Genomic DNA, 19,065 nt, shown 5'->3' with positions numbered 1-19,065 from the left:
GGCAAAAAGCCTTATATTTGATTTCCTGTAGGACAGTGCTTTTTCATAGTCATTTGCACTGCAAGCACAGCTCCCTATTTTAAAGGGCCCAAGGGCCATAATAGGTGCACTGCGACATGCACATGTGCCCCAGTGCTCTGTTAGAGTCCCACCAGGTCACAGTTAAAGGCACATTGGTGAAGCAAGGTGGTGGAAGCTTGTGTGACAACTGCCTCCTAGCAGACCTGGGTCTTTTAGCTCAAGCAGTAGAGACCCCTAAACTGTTATGTGGTCCAGCCACTAGAGGAAGACACTGCGTAAGTGGGGTTTACAGTTGCTGCTGGCCAGCCTATGTCTGTTTTATAGACAAAACAGAGTCTGTTTGTCCTGAGGATTATCAAACTGGCTCCCTTCACAAGCACTGTGCACGAGAGTGAATTTAATCACTTGCTTTCTTCACCTCCTCCCTCCCAGTATACTTGTCTGCAAAGCAGTTAAGCACATGGTTAATTTTAAGCCCCAATCCCCTGCCCCAGCGCTGAGCCCCCCCAAACCCAGAGCCCCTTCCTGCACCCCAAACCCCTCATCCCCAGCCCCACCCCAGAGCCTGAACCCCCAGCTCAGAGCCCTGACCCCTCCTGCACCCCAGCCCTGAGCCTCCCCTCAAACCTGGAGCCCCCTCCTGCACCCCAAACCCCTCATATCTGGCCCCAGCCCAGAGCCTGCACCCCCAGCCCAGACCCCTGACCCCCTCCTGCACCACAACCCCCTGCCCCAGCCCAGAGCCCCCTCCCACACCCTGAACCCCTCATTCCCAACCCTCACCCCCACACCCCAACCCTCTGCCCCAGCCCTGAGCCCCTCCCAAACCCCTCATCCCTAGCTCTGTTGCGTCACGGGCATCAACAACTTCCTTCAACTGGGTCGCCAGAAAAAAAAGTTTGAAAACCACTGCATTAGAGCCACAGTTGGTATGTCTGTTTTCTAAATAAAATGTCACTCATGCTGTGTTGTAGGTCCATCTGGCCATGGTTCGCTACCACGAAGCTGGACGTTTCTGTGAGAAGGATCAGGAGTGGGATCAGGAATCCGCTCTTTTTCACCTGGTGCATGCTGCTGATTGTGGAGAACTGGAAGCCATCGTTGGGTTAGGACTCATGTATTCCCAGCTGCCACATCACATTCTTTCAGAGGTCACTTCAGAGGTATAGAAATACTGACAATACCAAAATACAAAGTAAAGCATCCTGGGATCGTTTGTGTCCGGTCTAGTCTAGGAGCAACAGACCATCCTGCCGAGTGATAATACTAATATTATATTCACTGCGATATCCAACAATCCCAGGCATGCATTTGGAGGGAAGAAGGGTGGTCCCTTGTGATTAAGACCTGGAACTAGGAACAAGATAACCAGCTTCTTTTCCTGTATTTGCCACAGATTAATTTCATGGTTCTAGATAAGTCACTGAGGCCTATATTTTCAAAACTGGCCTCTGATTTTGGGTCCCTCACTTTTTGGTGCCCAACTTGGACACCTTGGACCTGATTTTTCAAAAAGTGCTGAAGACCTGCAACACCCATTGACTTTGTTTGGGGTTGTGGGGGTTGTACCTACAACTAAGGGAATGAATGATGGAATTTTAGATTTATCCATTTTAGTATTTGTTTCTGCTTTTGCCTTCAAAGGACACAGAGGAAAACCGAGGAAAAGGATTTGATTATTTACTGAGAGCAGCAGAAGCTGGAGACCGGCCTTCCATGATTCTGGTAGCAAGAGCATATGACACAGGTGTAAATCTTGGTTCAAACAGGTACTGTGTGTGTGTGTGTGTGTGTGTGTGTGAGAGAGAGCTTGTATGTGTGAATGAATAACTTATTGTAGGTTAGAATGTTTGATTGCCCATGCAGAAGATTTTTTTTAATTGCAGGGCTCTCACTTACATGAGTGCTAATTATTATTATTAGTAGTAGTATTTACTGAATTTTATGGAGATACTTCAAATTTACACAGGTGTAAGTGAGAGCAGAATTTGTACTATAATATTATATCACCACAGAAGGGAAGAGTTACACAGATTGCGAGACAGATCCTGTTCTTGGATACTTGTATTGCATGTCCCATTGATGTGAATGGGAACTGTGTGTGCATGTTTGAATTTGGCCCTGATATTCAAGTCACACTGGTTTATATGTGAATAAGGCTAAGAGATTGCTGCCCCCACACCTCAGGGTAGCTGCAGTAACCCTGGGATGCATACCCTCACCCTCCAGGGGCAATGGCTGATGAATCCACATAACAGTCTAATTGTCCCCGCACATTGGAACCACACCACTGCTGCTGCTTTATGGGGCATTCCTCACCCCAAAGGAGCAGGCAGGATTTTCCACTAAGGCTTACATAGGGCTTGCACAAGCTTGCTGCACCATAGCGACTTTCCCCCTTATTTATGGTAAGGCCTGAGGCTTTCTCCTCTGAGGTCAATGGTAAAATTGCCATTGGCTTTAATGGGAGTAGGGCCAGGTCCTCAAAAAGTGAGGGTCAGTGAAAAAATGAGTATAAAAAAACTGTCAGTGTGAAATGTAGTCACTTAAAAATTGAGTCACTTCAGGTGAGTTTTACCATTACATTTTCCTGTTTTAAAAAAACATTATTGTTCCTTCCTTGTTGCATTGTGAAAGACCCAAACAACCGGGGAAACAGACAGACTGACACAAGGAAATACTGAAACTGCCTGTAAACAATGCTCTAAAATGTACAAAGTAAATACATTGAAAAGATAGATGAAGAATCATTTTTCTAATCACTTTCAGTCATTGTCATTCTAGTTACTTTTAATAATGATAGCAAAAGATGTCAGAGAAGAGTGTGATTTTTAAGTTGATGTCGTTATTTTAAATCCAGGATGATTTGAAGTTTTAAACTGGCAAATCTCTTTTCATGTGACAAGCACTCTAATTCAGTGGTTCTCAACCTTTCCAGATTACCATACCCCTTTCAGGAGTCTGATTTGTTTTGCATACCACAAGTTTCACCTCACTTAAAACTGCTTGTTTACAAAATCAGACATAAAAATACAAAAGTATGACAGCACACTATTACTGAAAAATTGCTTACTTTCTCTTTTTTACCATATAATTATAAAATAAATCAATTGGAATATAAATATTGTACTTACATTTCAGTGAGCTGTATAGAGCAGTATAAATTAGTCATTATCTGTATGAAATTTTAGTTTGTACTGACTTCGCTAGTGCTTTTTATGTAGCCTGTTGTAAAACTAGGCAACTCTCTAGATGACTTGATGTACCCCTTGGAAGACCTCTACATACCCCAAGCATTACGCGTACCCCTGGTTGAGAACCACTGCTCTAATTATAACTTTAAAATGGCTGGTCTCATTTCGGAGCAGTTTAATGACAATTTTTATAGATAGGCTATTAAGCAAGCCCTGAAATTCAGAGTTTATAATGGAAAAGGCTGAAACAGCCAAAATTACAACAGGATGGCTCTAACTCAAAAATACATGGTGTGGTTTGCCACAAACTACACAGCATCTTGTTCACTAATTTTGTATATTTTTAAAATGTCATAGTTTTAAAAAAAAATACAATATTAGTTTAATTTTCCTAAGTACCAAACACACCAGGTGATGGATAAGGGATTACACCCTTCTTCCTTTTGTCTTATTAATAATGCCAGCCTTGAGTGGGACATATTAATATAGCCATTCAGCTCAGAATCCAGGAAGATCGTGTGTGTGCATTTGTGATTCTCTCCCAAGATCCAACCACAAACCAAACTGTGCCCACTTAAGATGCCAAAACAAGATGCCACTCAGTCAGTTGCACAGATCTTCATAATATGATCATCACTTTTAATAATAACAATCATCCCTTTTATTTCTTATATGTTTTGATCAGCAATGAAACACTTAATAAAACTGATATTAAATTATCATTAGGCTTAAGAATGAACATCATATTGAAATGAATGGGGCAGTTCACACCACAGCTATTTCTTAAGGCTCAGACAGACCTCAGTTTGCACTTGATTTGCAGTTTTAATGTTATCTTTACACGCATACCGGCTAAGGACTTGCTTATTTTTTTTTTAAAGAAAGCTGAGATTCTAGAATATAAGACTGCAGCCTCCGAAAACAATATGAACTTGTCGAGCCATTGCAATCCATCATTTCATCCCTGTGAATCCCAAATGGATGTAAAGTGAATTTAGCCCCATTCATCATTGGGGGCTGGATCTTGTAATGCATATTCAGTGGGACTAATCACCTGCTTAAATCTAAGCACATAGTTAAGTGCTTTGCTAGATTGGGTCAGTGTGCTCAGCACTTTGCAGGATTGAGCTCTATAGCTCCAAAGTAAAACTTCTTCATTTCCCAGGGTAACCTGTTTTAAAAATTATTTAAAAAATCAGAATCCAAGACTGGAAGGAAGCCCTGCACTGGTACAATGCTGCACTGAACATGACCGATTATGATGAAGGAGGTGAATACGATGGAACTCAGGATGAGCCCCGGTATCTGCTCCTGGCGAGGGAAGCTGAGATGTTAATGACAGGAGGGTTCCACCTGGCCAAGGATCCCCAAAGATCAGGTAGGATGTTGACTTGGTCCGTTCCTGTTGGTGTGCCGTGTATGTCCGTTTTGCTTAATATTTGAATGAGTCTAGATACACATTGGGTGATGCGTAATATGCCATTATAAAGGTCTTTGAAGGGTGGATTTAGGGGACACGGATTTGCTGTACTAGACCTTAGAATGCAATATTCATCCTGAGGGCTCTAAGCTATCTCTCCATCTTAGGTTGTTATGTGCCCCCTCCCCCCCCCGACTATAGTATCTGAGGCATTCACTATATTGAATGTATTTATCCTCCCCAGACCCCTGTGAGGTAGGGCAATGCTATTATCCCCATTTTATAGATGGGGACCTGAGGCACACACAGGAAGTCTGTGGTGGAACAGGAATTGTATCCTGATCTCTCAAGTTCCAGAGTCTTCTGAGTCCTGAGCTGGACATCAAGTCCCTCTCCTCATCTTCATCGTCACGCAGAAGGAATCCCACCTCCCCCTCTCACCTGAATGATCCCTAACCTTGCCCGGTTGAACACTGGTGGATTCCTATGGAGTGGGCCAAGTGTCTGCTCCAGGCCTCACCCAAGCAGGCCAGCAGCTTCACACTGCCAGCCCGGCAGCCTTTCTCCCTGCATGTAGTTATTCTGTGCTCTAAGCTGGTCCCTCTCCATCTCATTTGTATCCCCTTCTCTAGTAGTGGGAGATCGGGCACAGAAGAAGTGGAAGTCATTGGCAGAGAGAGTGTGCCAGTAATGAGTAGGCAGATTCAGTCAGGACTCACTGCAGGCAAAAATCCTGATTTGGTTCCTGGAGCCAGCAACTTTCTTTCCTCCTACCAGCTCCCCAAAACCACTTAGGAGCTGGCTTATTCTCAACTTATAAAACAGCTGTGTGTTAGCCAATGCAGTAGGACAGTGCTCTTCGCAATTTTTGAAGTGGGGCCACTTTGGCAAAAAAACTTCAATGTGAGAGCCACATCAACTCAACACTGACGGCTGAACACTCCGAGTTGTTTGTTGGTTGATATGGTAATATTACCGTTCTTGGTAATATTGCTTGGGGTGCAGGAGGAGGTATGGGGGGTGGCTCTGGGAGAGGGCTGGTGCAGGAGGGGGTGAGGGGTGGAAGGTCTGAGAGGGAGTTTGGGTGCAGGAGGGGACTCTAGGCTGGGGCAGAGTGTTTGGGTGCAGGAGGGACTATGGGGTGCTGGCTCCAGGAGGAGGTATGGGGTGTAGGAAGGGATATGGGGTGTGGGCTCTAGGAGGGGGCTTGGCTGGGGCAGGGGCTTGGGGTGCAGGAGGGGGTATGCTCCCTGCCTACTCTGGCCCCACGCTGCTCCCGGAAGCGGCCAGCATGCCCCCGCAGCCCTGGCGGTGTAAGGCAGGGAGCAGAGGTCTCCACACGCTGCTCCTGCCTGCAAGCACCACCCCCACAGCTCCCATTGGCCAGGAACGGGGAACTGTGGCCAATGGGAGTTGTGTGGGCAGTGCCTGCAGAGAGGGGCAGCACGCAGAGCCACGTGCCCCCCCCCAGGGGCCGCAAGGGCGTGTTAGCCCCTTCCAGAAGCAGCATGGGGCCGGGGCTGCCCGAAGTAAGTGCCGCCCCCTTCAATAGGCAGGTTCTGAATAGCTCTTCCACCACCCAACCTGCAGCCTCCCGGAGCCAGCCCCCCAAGCCTGAGCCCCCTCCCAGAGCCAGCCCCCCATACTCCCTCCTTCACCCCAAGCCTGAGCCCTGAGCCCCCTCCCAGAGTCAGAACCCCATACCTTCTCCTGCACCCCAAGCCCCAGCCCTGAGCCCCCTCCCAGAGCCCACACCCCCTGCCTTAGCTGCAGCCCCACTGCCGCTGGAGAGCGCGATCGACAGGGAGCCGCACTTAGGGTCCATAGGAGCCACCACTGGCTCGCAGGCCTTTCAGTGAAGAACACTGCTGTAGGATAGGTGAAACTGTAATGGCTCCAGCTAATGTGAGGCAGAACTGGCAAGTGATATTTTGTGGATGCCTTAGACAGTGGACCGAACCAGCTCCGATCCTCCAGTGTGGCAAATCCCTTTTGGCAGCACTGCTCGGCTCCCTTGAACATCATTGGCTGCAGTGGGAGTTTTGGGTGCTCAGCACCTCGCAGGAGCAGACATTTGACTCTGAGTGCAGGACATTCTAATTGGTTCTATGTAATCTTTATGTTTGCTAATAACATTCATAAGACTTCGTTTAGCTGGTTACTGGCCTGTTGCATTTATGATCCTTGTAGGGACATCAGAAAATGTCACTCTGCTGCCATATGAGTAGTTAGCCCTGTCTCTGAATTTTAACATTGTGTGCCAGATTCTTAGCTGGTGTAAATCAGAATCACTCTATTGATGTCAATGAAGCTACCTGGATTTATACCAGCTGAAGGTCTGGCCCTGTAACTTGACCTCCATTTTTCTTTTTTCTTTAACTTCCCGCACCTGTACTGTTTGTAGAGAGGAAGAAACTTTTTTTCTTTGGCCTACTGACCTGACTCTCAAACTGCTTTTCCTAGGTGAGTTGTATACAGAAGCAGCAGAAGCGGCAATACAAGCCATGAAGGGCAGATTGGCAAATCAATACTACCAGAAAGCGGAAGAAGCTTGGGCAATGATGGAGGAATGAAACTTCAAATGAGGCAGCTCTTGTATATTAAAAATAATTTTTATAGACTGTTACTTTGCAAAAAAAAAAAAAAAAAAAAAGATGTATTTTTATGTGTTGTTACTGATTTGTGTTTTTCATATTTTAATTTTCTAACTTTATTCTGAGGGGAAAAAATATACAAATGTAGGCTGTATTTTGGGGATGCTATAAATGTACTTTTACCTATACTTCAAAGCTGCAGTATCTATGAACTTGATCTTTTATAACTTTTAACTGTTAGATGTGAGGAGCCTGATTAATTTCAGAAAAATGAAGCTGATGTCAGCTTGCGTTGCACACTTTTGTTTTACATAGCAGAGTCTCAGTGTGTTTATTTCTTTCTACTACTACTCCTCCTCTTCCCCTCCTCACAAAAAACACACATTTCTAAGTTCAAAGCACTTCTACACCAGTATTTGGTTTATTTCAGGCACTTCTTCAATTTCCATGTAAACATACACGCAGAAATTCCCTTTTTTAATTCCCCTTGTGAAATAAACCCAAGAACCGGAGCAATCAGGAATGGAATTATGCTAATAATACTCTTTACAATGCAGTTCTCTGTAAAAATGGTGGTATTGGGGGCACCATGTTTGTTTTCTTCCTTAAGTGATTCCAGATGCCGTCTTCTCAGTTTGCAAATGAAAAAAATGCTTTTTCTAAGTGCGCGCCCTGAAAATCAAGCTGGGACTTGAAAGTCAAGATGGTTTCTCTTTAGGTCGCTCATGACCAACAATACAAATTCCACAGTCAGAACTTAGCTAACAATTCTCTTCATGAGGCATTCCAGCTCCCTCTCCCACATCTGTATGGCCTCTGAAAAGAAGTAAAAACTTATTTCAGTCAGAAAAGTAGCTATAACTGAATACACACAAGGAGAGCAGGTCCATTGAATATAGGAGTGCCATTTTTATGTAGCAAACCTGTACTTTAAAAGTTGTAGGTAAAATCTTGGGTCTATTGAAATCTGTGGCAAAATGCCATTGACTTTTATGGGGCCAAGATTTCACCGAGGGCTAGTCTACACTTGAAATGCTACAGTGGCACAGCTGCTGCTGTAGTGCTTCGTTGTAGACACAACCTAACCCCTCCCATCGGCATAGATAATCTTAACTACGTAAGTGAGGGGTTTGGATTTTTCACACTCCTGACTGATGTAGCTGGGTCGAGCTGATTTCGTTGTGTAGACCAGGCACAATAGTAAATGGAGATTTTTTTGCAACATTTTCTATTGTATCTTATTGTCCTAATACAATAGTCTAAGTTGCATATCGTCCTACTGGACTTATGATGTGCTTCCTATAAGATATTATAAAAAAGTCTGTCTACTGATTTCTTGCTATCATTTAGTTCTTACAGTGAAATCGCCATTCACAGTGCACTTAACATTAAGAAATACCCTTCCCAACCATTTCTACATAGGGACATTTAAAGAGGTTAGAGAAACTGACATGCATGTACATTTACTACCCCTCTATTCTAAATAATTTTGTGCTTAGGTTATGTAAAAAGCACTCAGACTATAATTACAGTACAATAGATTTAAGCTGTTTGCTGAATAATCTATTCAGCAGCTCAATAAAATTTGAGTGTACTGATTCACTAAATAATAGCCATAAAGGTACAAAGTTCATCTTCTGTTGTACTAGTGATTCACAGTCTGTAGTTGCACACCTGAGTTTTGGCCCCCTCTGATGTTCACGCTAAGATATACTAAAGGATCTCTGTTTTTCATAAGTCAATAAGAACATATTAAAAAGGCTTTATATACCTATTCGTTAAAGAAAAAACATTTGTGCTGGTTGCAAAAAAAAATCACCTCATTAGATACCATTTAAGAGAGAATCTTAGACTAAGTTCATAGTTTTATTTCAAGAGTCCAGTGCCATCTGTATAGCAACTGGATCTATTTATTGGTCTTATTTATTTAGTTCTGATTTTTAGGTGTTTAAGATTGATAGATTACTGTCATCATGGGACATGCAGCTGCAAGGTGGGTCCTTTTACCATCTTCTGAGAGTGTAGGTTGACACACAGAAGGGTTAGGATGACAGTGTCATTATTAAGGGAAGAGAGTGTTGAATATTTACTATTGCTCCAGCAAAGTATTTAAGCACATGTTTAAGCACATGATTGATTGAAGCCCATTGATTTCAATGGGACGTCTGTGATGCTTGCAATAAAGCACGTTTAAATGATTTGATGGATTGGGTCAGTAAAGTGTTACACCTTTCTCTTCTGTGTGTAGAGTGGGTCTTCTCTGGGGTCATCTTGGAAGTATACACTCTGAATCACCAATTGTTATTTAAAGTCAGATAGCTGGGATGTTCTTAATGGGAAACTGCAGTTTAGGTATAAGATTTTTGGCATTTTTTCATCTAATTGCAGACATTGTTAAGGGGCAACTCCTACCCCTTCCTCTGTAGCATGCACAGAGCTCCATTTGAAATGGAACAGGTGCAGTTCTGCTGTACTCCATTTAAAATGGAACGGGTGCACAGAATGTGGTGATACCCATAGATAGGGGTGAGCATGCTCATGAGCAATACTTCCTTAGTGACTTCATTCCCTCCTGCTGGGAATCACAGTTGCAAGAAAAGGTAAGCTCTGAGAGACCACTGCATCGTTCAATCATGCAAACCAGTAGACTAGTGACAGGCATTTATGTATATCTACGGGAGAAAATTGGAATAATGTGCATATAGTCTAAAAGCTGCTCGCACACTGTAGGCACTACATAAATAAATAATATAGATAAATAATATGTTTTTATTGTAAAGGTATAAAAGCTAATCATTGTAGTTTTCCTTTACAAAGAAGAGTTGATGTAGCTAACAAACACTTGCCCGCTATAGAAAGGGGAGGAGATTTGAGTGTTTAAATTCAAAATATAAACACAGGGCTCAAAGAGGGTAATTATTAACACCTTTTGGCATTCAGATTAATTCACTGAATTGTGTTATTGGTATAATTACAGAAACTTCTTCATAGATTTGAGGCATATGGAGTTATACAACTCAACAGGCAAAATATTGTCATTGTTAATACTTTGTCTACAAAATCTTACATTTTGTTACTGATTTAGTTTACTTCTTGGCACAAACATGGTATCTTACAGATATTTTGGTGTACAACAGACATGACAGTCAATTTTTTTATTAAATTTATGTTTACAGAAATATGCACAATTTATTTTATGCAATTCCTTTAAAGAGAAAAGTATGTTTTTGACAAACTTTTTGGAATGATCTTGCTGCATACTGTATTTTTAATCTATTCACAATGAACAAATAAAATATATATTTTTAAAAATATGAAAAAAAATAAAGATGGGGCCCAGAGATGCAGAATTGAATCAGGCAATAAATTCCATTGACTTCAGTGGGAATTTTGCCTGAGCAAGGACAACAGAATTGGGGCCCTTTTTTTTGCATGTAAGAAATTGTTCATTTGCATCACTTATTCATGTCATTCAGTTTTATTGGTTTTGCTTTGCTTTGCCAAATAAAGTTTTCTTTTTGTCACATTCTGTAGTAGAACATCATTGCATTTTTTTGGTTTTGATTTGCCTCAATTATGATTTACTATTGCAAACTCTGAAATATTCTCTACATTATTTTTATTATCTAGCCCTGATCCCAACTACTTTTGACAGTCAGTAATAAATGAATAGGGAAAAAAACCACAGGTGTATATCAAGAAAATGAATGTTTTTGCAAAAGGGATAAATGTATCGTGCAGTCACATTTACATGCAATTACATCTGCATGTGATGTAGATAAAATAATAAGAGACTTAAGACCCAATGCTGAAGGCCTAACTTGGGCAAAATGCCCACTAAGGTATCCTTATGCAGTAATCAATCCAACCTTTGTGCAGCTTTGAAGCCAGTGAGGGTTTTGTCTTAATGAAGAATGCAGGATCTTAGGCCTGGTCTACACACGCATTTTGGACCAGTATAACTATTTTGGATAGGGAAGTAATTTTTTTACTGGTATGGTTACACTGGTACAACCCCTAGTGTGGATGCAGTTATCCAGGTATAAAGGTGCCTTCTACCAATATAACTTATCCCCCTTCTCCTTCAGTAATAAGCTATACCTGTATAAGCACTTTTATGCCATTATAACTGCATCCACACTAGGGGAACTATATCAGTAGAGTTAAAGCAGTACAACTCTGTCCCATGGTGGAGGTACCTAAAATAATGGGATTTTGTAGCATAGGAGCCTATATCTGTGTTTCTTCATCAAACAAATTCACTGTCAGCAGGATTTTCCTGGATTAAGAATGGTAGAATTCAGTATTAGATGCCTATTCTTTAGTTGAAGCTGGTATCATGTCTTTTTAATGAGCAGTAGGCAAGTGCAACAAGAAAGAGATACGTAGATGTTTTCATTCAGAAACCTTTATTTGTATCACTGATGGCACGCAAAAGTCCAGTTAAGCAATATATATGGAAATACTGCCAATCTCTTAATTACATGGACTGCACAACTCCCTTGGGTCTGATTCTGATCTGTTTACTCTGGTGTAACTCCACTCTTCTCAGTAGAGTTACTCCTGATTGACACCAGTGTTTCTTAGATTAGAGATGGGCCAAAATCAGAATCTCACATTTGAATCCCTTTGGATTTTGGGGAGATGGGTTAGAATCCCCGGATGAGAGTCTGAACCTGGGCTTTTGGCTGTGAGGTAGATCTGCTCTGTTGTCTAGTTTCAGTTCAGATGTGGCAAGAAGGTCTGGATGGTGGGTATCTCACAGAAAGAGCTGGCCTCACATAAGATTTCCACCGTTTGGGGCCCAAATCTCATGAGATTAGCTCATAAGAGTCCTGACCTGGACCTTAGTCTCAACATAATCTCAATATGAGTTTGTTCAGACCATCTCTGCTTTAACTAGTCATGGAATACTAAAGTGGTCTAACAAAGAAGATAGCTTGATTATAACATCTGAATTTTCCAAGCAAGCTTCTGTATTTAGATCAAAAAGGACCACATATCTCCCCCCACCATACCCTCTATCGAGGGGGGAACAGTCACTCCTGTCCATGTTTAACCCCAGAGGTAGAGTCTCTGCTCTGCTGAGCCTATTTGCCATGAATGGTTCATGTGAATACTGTTGGGAGCACTGACTATCCTCTAATGCAGTGGTTCTCAACCTGTTTACTGCTGTGGCCTGCATATGTGGCCCACGATGTGTTACGTGGGCCACTTCCAATACTACCTCTATGCCGTGAGGATGTCACATGGGCCGCAGCTCTGTGCTGATTGGGCCGCAGGTTGAGAGCCACTGCTCTAAACTGTGTCAGGGAAGAATTTAAAAGTGGCCACGCTGCCACAGACTAGGGCCATGTCTACGCTACAAACTTTTGACGCCACAAGTTGTCAGCATAAAGCCGCCACAGTTAGTACATTGCTTGTGTGCATGCATACTTGGCTTCTTGCGTCAGTGCTGCACGTACTCACCTGGAGTGCTTGCGTCAATGCACAGTGCAGTGCACAATGGGTAGGTATCCCAGCGTGCAGCCCACCCCCCTCCAGTGCACTGTATTTTGGGAAGATTTGGCAACGTGAGGTGGGGGAGAAACGAGTTGCGCAAGGGTGACTGGGACATAGTGGATAGTACAGGACATAGTGGCTGGATCTGCAGCAATGGGGGTCCCGAACTGGTGGAGCAATAGGTGGCACGTATCCCTTTTTTGGCACCCTGCCAGAGAGTACATCAACAGAAAGGCCTACTTTTCTATGGTTATGCAAGCATTGGTGGATCCCCGGGGACAGTTCACTGACATTAGTGTTGGCTGGTCAGGGCAGATGACTGAAGGTTGCATCTTTAAGAACACAGGACTGTTCAGAAAGCTACAAGCAGTGACTTCCCAAACAGCGGATTACAATTGGCATATTGAAATGCCAGTCATGATCCTGGAGTCAGCAGCATCATTATTTGCTGCCAGAGAAGCCCCATTATGTCCTGGTGCCTCATCCTGTCCTTTTTCCTGTGCCTTTCTTCTGTCTGCTCTGTCCTTCTCCATAAAGTCTGCAATATTCACCTTCCAAGCCCTCTGCTCATGCGCCAATGCAGCACTGGGTTGCATGATCTCACTAAAATGTCATTCCAAGTCCTCTTCTTTTTCCGCCTTATCTGACTCGTGTTCCATAGGTGTAGAAGGGGAACCCCTGAAGGACACAACAGCACGCAGCTACAGATAAAACACACACAGGCACCATTGTCGGTATCGTCACAACGGAAAGTAAAACTTAAGCTTCGGAACGCCCTTCCCTTGCTCCCCTAAATTTTCATCAAACAAGACATGCTTGTTGATACTTCTGCTTCGGAGTGCTTGTGCATTGTGCCACTCACAACACTAGCCATGATGAGTATGACCCACCAGGGTGAGGGCAACGAGGAGAGAATTGCTTGGGTGCATGAAACAGTACCAGGCAAAGACACTGAATACTGGCACCTTTTTCCACAGGCAGTGGTGATTTTAGCTGATATCTCACTCCTGAATGTGACAAAGGCACAGAGAGCCCAGCTGCTGCTGGTGTCCTGAAGCATCCCGGGCCCATATATTGCTAGCCTGTTTACTGCAATGGTGCCTGCCAAAGTTATCACCGACTTGCGTGGGAAAGGGTCCTACCAGGAAGGAAGAAATAAGGCTATCATCCCTAGAAACCTTCAGAAGACTGCAGTATACTTCCATGGAAGTTCCATCACGATCTCACAGGAGGATTCAAGGGACATCCCTGTGCACATAAACAAACTGCTCCACATAGCTCACCCTGCTTAATGCTACAGGGGAATGAAAACAAATAGCAACTCTACCTCTTTGTTGTACTACTACCTCTTCTAGTATGAGTACATTAATGAAAAATCAATAGCTATGTCCTGTTAAGTTGGGATGCCATCAGTACTTCATAGTAATGTGAAATACATTTACATACTTACCAGAGAGATTCCTTCCCCTTCGTCAGGCTCATCCATGCTCAACTGCCAGGATTGACTGGAGTGCGGTGGAGTCTCAAACAGGTCCTGGCTCGTGGCATAGCTGGAACCCTCAGACACATGGCCCCCCTCTTCTTCGCCTCCTCATCCTCGCTGTTCATGCAAGGGCCTGTGACTCAGGCTCCTCAGAGGTATTCATGGTGGTGTGCAGGGTGGTGGTGGAGTCTGCCAAGTATACTATGCAGCTCTTTGTAAAAGCAATAGGTCTGTAGCTTGATACCAGAGTGACTGTTGGCCTCCTGGCCTTTTGGTATGCCTGCTGCAGTTCCTCACTTTCACGTGGGACTGCTGCTGTTCCCTGAAATATCTCCTGTTTACTCCAAGTTGGAGCACGTCTGAAGCATGCAGCCAGCCTGGTGAGCTAGTCAGTAGCACACAACAGTGGAGAGCTGCTAGGTGAGCTCACCAAGCTGGACAATCAGGAACAGGCATTTCAAACATTTGCAGGGCTTTAAAAGTGCGGGGCCGGGGGGAGCGAGGGTGGTGCTTCTGGTTTATGTGAGCCGTGGGCAGCGGAGTTCACAACTGTGAGCAGAGCAGTCGGCATTGTGGGACAGCTGCTGGAGGACTGTTAGAGTCGACATAGGTAACATGGTACATTGATCATGGCTCAGTGCCACTCACTGAGGTGGTGTTATTGTGTTGCTGTAACAGGGCACTTACGTTGGTGGGAGACAAATCTAAGTATAGATAGATGCACAACTAGGTCTATGTCAGATCTCCAAGTTGGTCAATGGGTGTGAGTGGTAAAGTAATGTAACTTTAACTGATTTACCACTCAGGGGCTAATTTGTACACTGGTGGTGGCAGATGGGGTCATAATAGGCAAAAAGATAAACTAGGGTCATGAGCTTTACAAGTGAATTTGGTGGTGAACAACCCAAGGAACTAATAGACATGGCTTGACCCAGACATGGATTTACTATGCAAGTTTCTTCAGCATAACTCTACCAGTGTAACCCACACTTCACATCCAGTACTCTATTTTTTTCAGTCACATTTGAGTAAGATTCATAGTAGGTAAAGAGCTCTGCTGTGTCTGTGCAAGGAAGGAGAAACTTTGATCACATAACCTTTGTCTGAGAGAATGTGGGGTTTGATATGCCTCTTTGAGCAATAGGTTTGCCTCAGGTACCTATTGTAAAGTACCACTGCACTCAAAAACGGAGGAAATTTCATCCTGAGCTTGTTGTAACCCTAAGAGCACTTCAGGGTTACAGGTCAGATACTGTGTAGTATTTCTTCCTGCACTGATTTTCTGACAGCATAGCCTCCATTCCACAGGACTGAATAACCCATGCAGGACTATGTGTTCTGTTAAAACTATACTTGATTTGTAACACTTTAAGAGATTCCTTACGGAAAGAAGAGGCAAACAAACTGTAATCTTAGTATGCACCCCAGGCCTGCCTGCTCCTTCCCCTAGTCCAAACACCTAGGAATTCAGGGAGGCAGAATGTAATTACTCATTTGGCAGGGGAGTAGGGCTAACAACTCTACTTGTACAAGAAATCCAGAGATCTGTAATAACAACTCAGTCAGGGTCTCAACTGTACATCTCTTCTGAAGGACAGTATGCACCCAACACCATGCTGGAACACTGGGGCAGTGTTGAGTCAGTGTGAAGAGTGCCAGCTACGGAATCCTCAGTGCCACTTCCTGGCAAACGTACAGACCAATCCTTTTTAGTTTGGAAAAGATGATGAGATCACAGTTTAAGTCAATATGGCAATGGTCCCATTTTGCTCTTGGAGTCCCTGGACACTGAGCAGAAACTGCCCCTAGCACTAAAAGCCCAGCCTTCATTGTGATGTGAAATGAAGCTGATTTGCTGATGAATGGCACAACAGGTATAAAATAACAGATAAGTAAGTTTTTCAATATAATGATCCTAAACAAATTGTACATGTTGATAGTCCTTCCTACAGGGAGAACAAATCTGATCTGAAATTTTATCTGTTGGTCTGAACTCTTCCAGCCATCTTTGAGAAATATAAATGCATGCTTCATTCAGGTCCTTTATCACAGAAAGGTTAGTAGTCCAGTCTGTCTCAGTATACTCTTTTGCTGGTTTGTTAAGCAGATCAGGGACCTGGTGAATTGCTCTTTACAACCAGTTAAAGCCTGCAGGCCTGATTCTCCTCTCACACGGATATGGAGTAACCGCCCTGAAGTCAGTGTAAGAGAAAGAGGCATCAGCACCTGGGATAAAGGATTCTAAAGAGCATTCAGGAATTAAACAGAGTGTATGAGACTGTTGCAGTTTTGAAAACAAGTATAACACAATATACATGTGTTCATCTTGGTTAACCCTTCTTTGTCAGAGGATGTTGTGAAGGCCAAGACTATAACACGGTTCAAAAAAGAACTAGATAAATTCATGGAGGATAGGTCCATCAATGGATATTAATCAGGATGGGCAGAGATGGTGTCCCTAGCCTCTGTTTGCCAGAAGCTGGGAATGGGCCATAGGGGATGGATCACTTGATGATTACCTGTACTGTTCATTCCCTTGGAAGCACTTGGCATTGGCCACTGTCAGAAGACAAGATACTGGGTTGATGGACCTTTGGTCTGACCCAGTATGGCCGTTCTTATGTTGTTCCTGAATATTTTCAGGCAGGTCAGGTGTCTAGCTAGGCTGGCAAAAGTCTCAGCAGCCCAGAGCAGGGTAATTTCCAGCTGGGTGCACCTCCTGAGGAAGAAAGAAGGCTCCCCAAGCCTGGAGGTAGGCCGGTGTGTAGGGGAAGGAGAAAGTGATCTATGGCAGTGGAGAGGCTGGGCATACTGGACATTGTGGGAGGGCGCTGAGCAAGTCTCCCAGGTCTACAAGATAAATAAAGCTGTACTGTCTTTTCACAGCAAGCCCAAACCAAACCAATCCCATTTCGGAGGCACCGCCCACTGCCACCTCCCGCAGCCCAATGCCCTGCCCCAGCCCAGTGAAAGTGAGTGAGGGTGGGGGAGAGCGAGCCACCGAGGGAGGGGGAATGTAGTGAGCGGGGGCAGGGCCTCAGGGAAGGGGTAGGGCTAGGGTGTTCGGTTTTGTGTGATTAGAAAGTTGGCAACGGTAACTCTAGGAGATGGCATATTTCAGGACATTAAAAGGAACGTAAGACTCTGTCGGGTGGACCATGCAATAGGAGAGCTTTGGCAGCTGCATTGTCAAAATGCCACTTAAATTAACTGTCCAAATTAAAGACTTAAATCATGGTGGATTACAATGTAATGGTCTTGCTCCATGCAGACTTCTTTCCAGCCTCCCTTTCCCCAGACAGATTTTCCCTCCCACCCCATTGCCACTGATACGGAAAGAAAGAAAGAAAAATGAATTGTGCTTTTACATCAAATGTCTCCAGATCCTCCGCACACTAGCGGGGACACAGAAAACCCTCGGCAGACACCAACTCAAAGTACCAGTCCTCACCATGCCCCTCTTCTTTTTCTTTCCCTGCATTAGGGTCACATTGCTGTAATACTATGAACTTCGGTGAACTACTTACTGCTATATTGCATAGCAGTGAGAAGAAAAATCACACTCTAAATGCCTAGAGGGTTGGCTTTTCAAATGAACCAGTCTTTGATTTTTTAGCAAGAGTTGGTCAGGAAAGAAAAAACCACACCAAACTATTTTTTATTTGTATAGATTTAACATCCTGGGCAAGAGAGGCCTGCAATTTAGGCTTCTTCAGCCATGGTGCAGTCCTCATTTAGGGGGGCAATGCACCCTCATCACATTGTGATGTTGTAAAGGCTTGATGTTTGCATTGCAATGTTGCAAAACAGTGGGATGGTGCTGTATTGTGGCATTGTATCACAGAAGCTTACGGCTGCATTGTTTCACTGTATTCCAATGATCTGATATGTATTGTGACATCACATTACGATGCTGTACTGGGATAATGTTCTGTGAAGGCTTGACACTGCATTGTGATGTTCCATTGCCTCAGCTTGCTGCCACATTGGAACAGTGGAATGTCCACATTATTAACGAACATTGGGACATCCCTCCAGAACTTCCATCTGCTTAAGGCTCTGGAATAATTGCTCTAATTAATGCAATGTAAATGCAAAAATACGGATTAGCTATACTTAACTATTAGTACCTATTGCTAATTCATATTATTGTTTACTACCTTGGTCATTGATTTGAGCTTAACCATGTATCTGACTAGCTTACCCTCTGAAAAAGACTCTTTTAAAAAAGGATCTTAATGGAAGCAAGGGCTCAGCCCTTCATCTCAGTGTAAAAGACCTCTCCATAACTGAGCATGCACCAGATAATCACAGAAAACAACCAAAAAAACAGAAGAGCTGAGATGAATAAAGCATACAGGCGCCTTTTGTGCATGTAGGTAGCGTGGCCGAGCGGTCTAAGGCGCTGGATTAAGGCTCCAGTCTCTTCGGGGGCGTGGGTTCGAATCCCACCGCTGCCACAACGTTTTTGTGCCTCCGTGTTTTGCAGGGAAAATAGGGATCGCACAGCGCCGCCTGGTGCTAAGCTGAGAAACTTATCCCCGCCTGGGAAGCATTGTGGGTAAGAGGAGGAACTAGTCTCCCCACGTGTCTGCTGCTGGAGTTACATCAACATGGCTGCTGCATGAGAGCCCCCGGGACCTGCACACACATTGCAACACGCCGAAGGGGGGGATCGGTGGCCTCCTCTGCCCTTGGAGTCCGCGCCACGAGGTAGGGGGAGCATGTGTGGTCCATTGTCCCTGCCCCACGCCTGCACAGGGCGTTGCAGCTGCTGTGGGGCGCGTTCCTCAGCAAGGCCTGGGCTGGGGTTCGCTCTGCCTGCTGCAAATCCTGAGCATGAGCTAAAAA

General features: G+C 44.1%; 2 protein-coding genes and 1 non-coding gene across 6 annotated transcripts in view; all 3 read left to right on the top strand.

Annotated features, from left to right (window-relative positions):
- Window positions 1–9,044, top strand: part of EEF2K (eukaryotic elongation factor 2 kinase) — a 54,277-nt gene extending 45,233 nt beyond the window's left edge. For all 4 annotated transcript variants that reach the window (XM_026650616.2, XM_026650617.2, XM_026650614.2 and 1 more), the window contains 4 exons: window positions 996–1,184; window positions 1,666–1,790; window positions 4,415–4,593; window positions 7,099–9,044. In XM_026650616.2, the coding sequence (XP_026506401.1) occupies window positions 996–1,184; window positions 1,666–1,790; window positions 4,415–4,593; window positions 7,099–7,208 (603 nt within the window). In that variant the 3' untranslated portion in view covers window positions 7,209–9,044. The remainder of the gene's footprint in view (window positions 1–995; window positions 1,185–1,665; window positions 1,791–4,414; window positions 4,594–7,098) is intronic.
- A 9,548-nt stretch (window positions 9,045–18,592) lies between these two features.
- Window positions 18,593–18,674, top strand: TRNAL-AAG. The gene has a single exon. It is a non-coding gene; the product is annotated as a tRNA-Leu (tRNA).
- Window positions 18,675–18,822: 148 nt separating this feature from the next.
- The window catches only part of POLR3E (RNA polymerase III subunit E), a 37,835-nt gene continuing 37,592 nt past the window's right edge, over window positions 18,823–19,065 (top strand). Inside the window, exon 1 of the mRNA XM_024208471.2 lies at window positions 18,823–18,927. The gene's annotated coding sequence lies outside the window, so the exon portion shown is untranslated. The remainder of the gene's footprint in view (window positions 18,928–19,065) is intronic.

This window comes from Terrapene carolina, unplaced genomic scaffold (genome assembly GCF_002925995.2).
Source record: "Terrapene carolina triunguis isolate 2854851 unplaced genomic scaffold, T_m_triunguis-2.0 Scaffold93, whole genome shotgun sequence".
Taxonomy (NCBI): Eukaryota; Metazoa; Chordata; order Testudines; family Emydidae; genus Terrapene; species Terrapene triunguis.
This window is presented reverse-complemented; position numbering and strand designations above follow the sequence as displayed.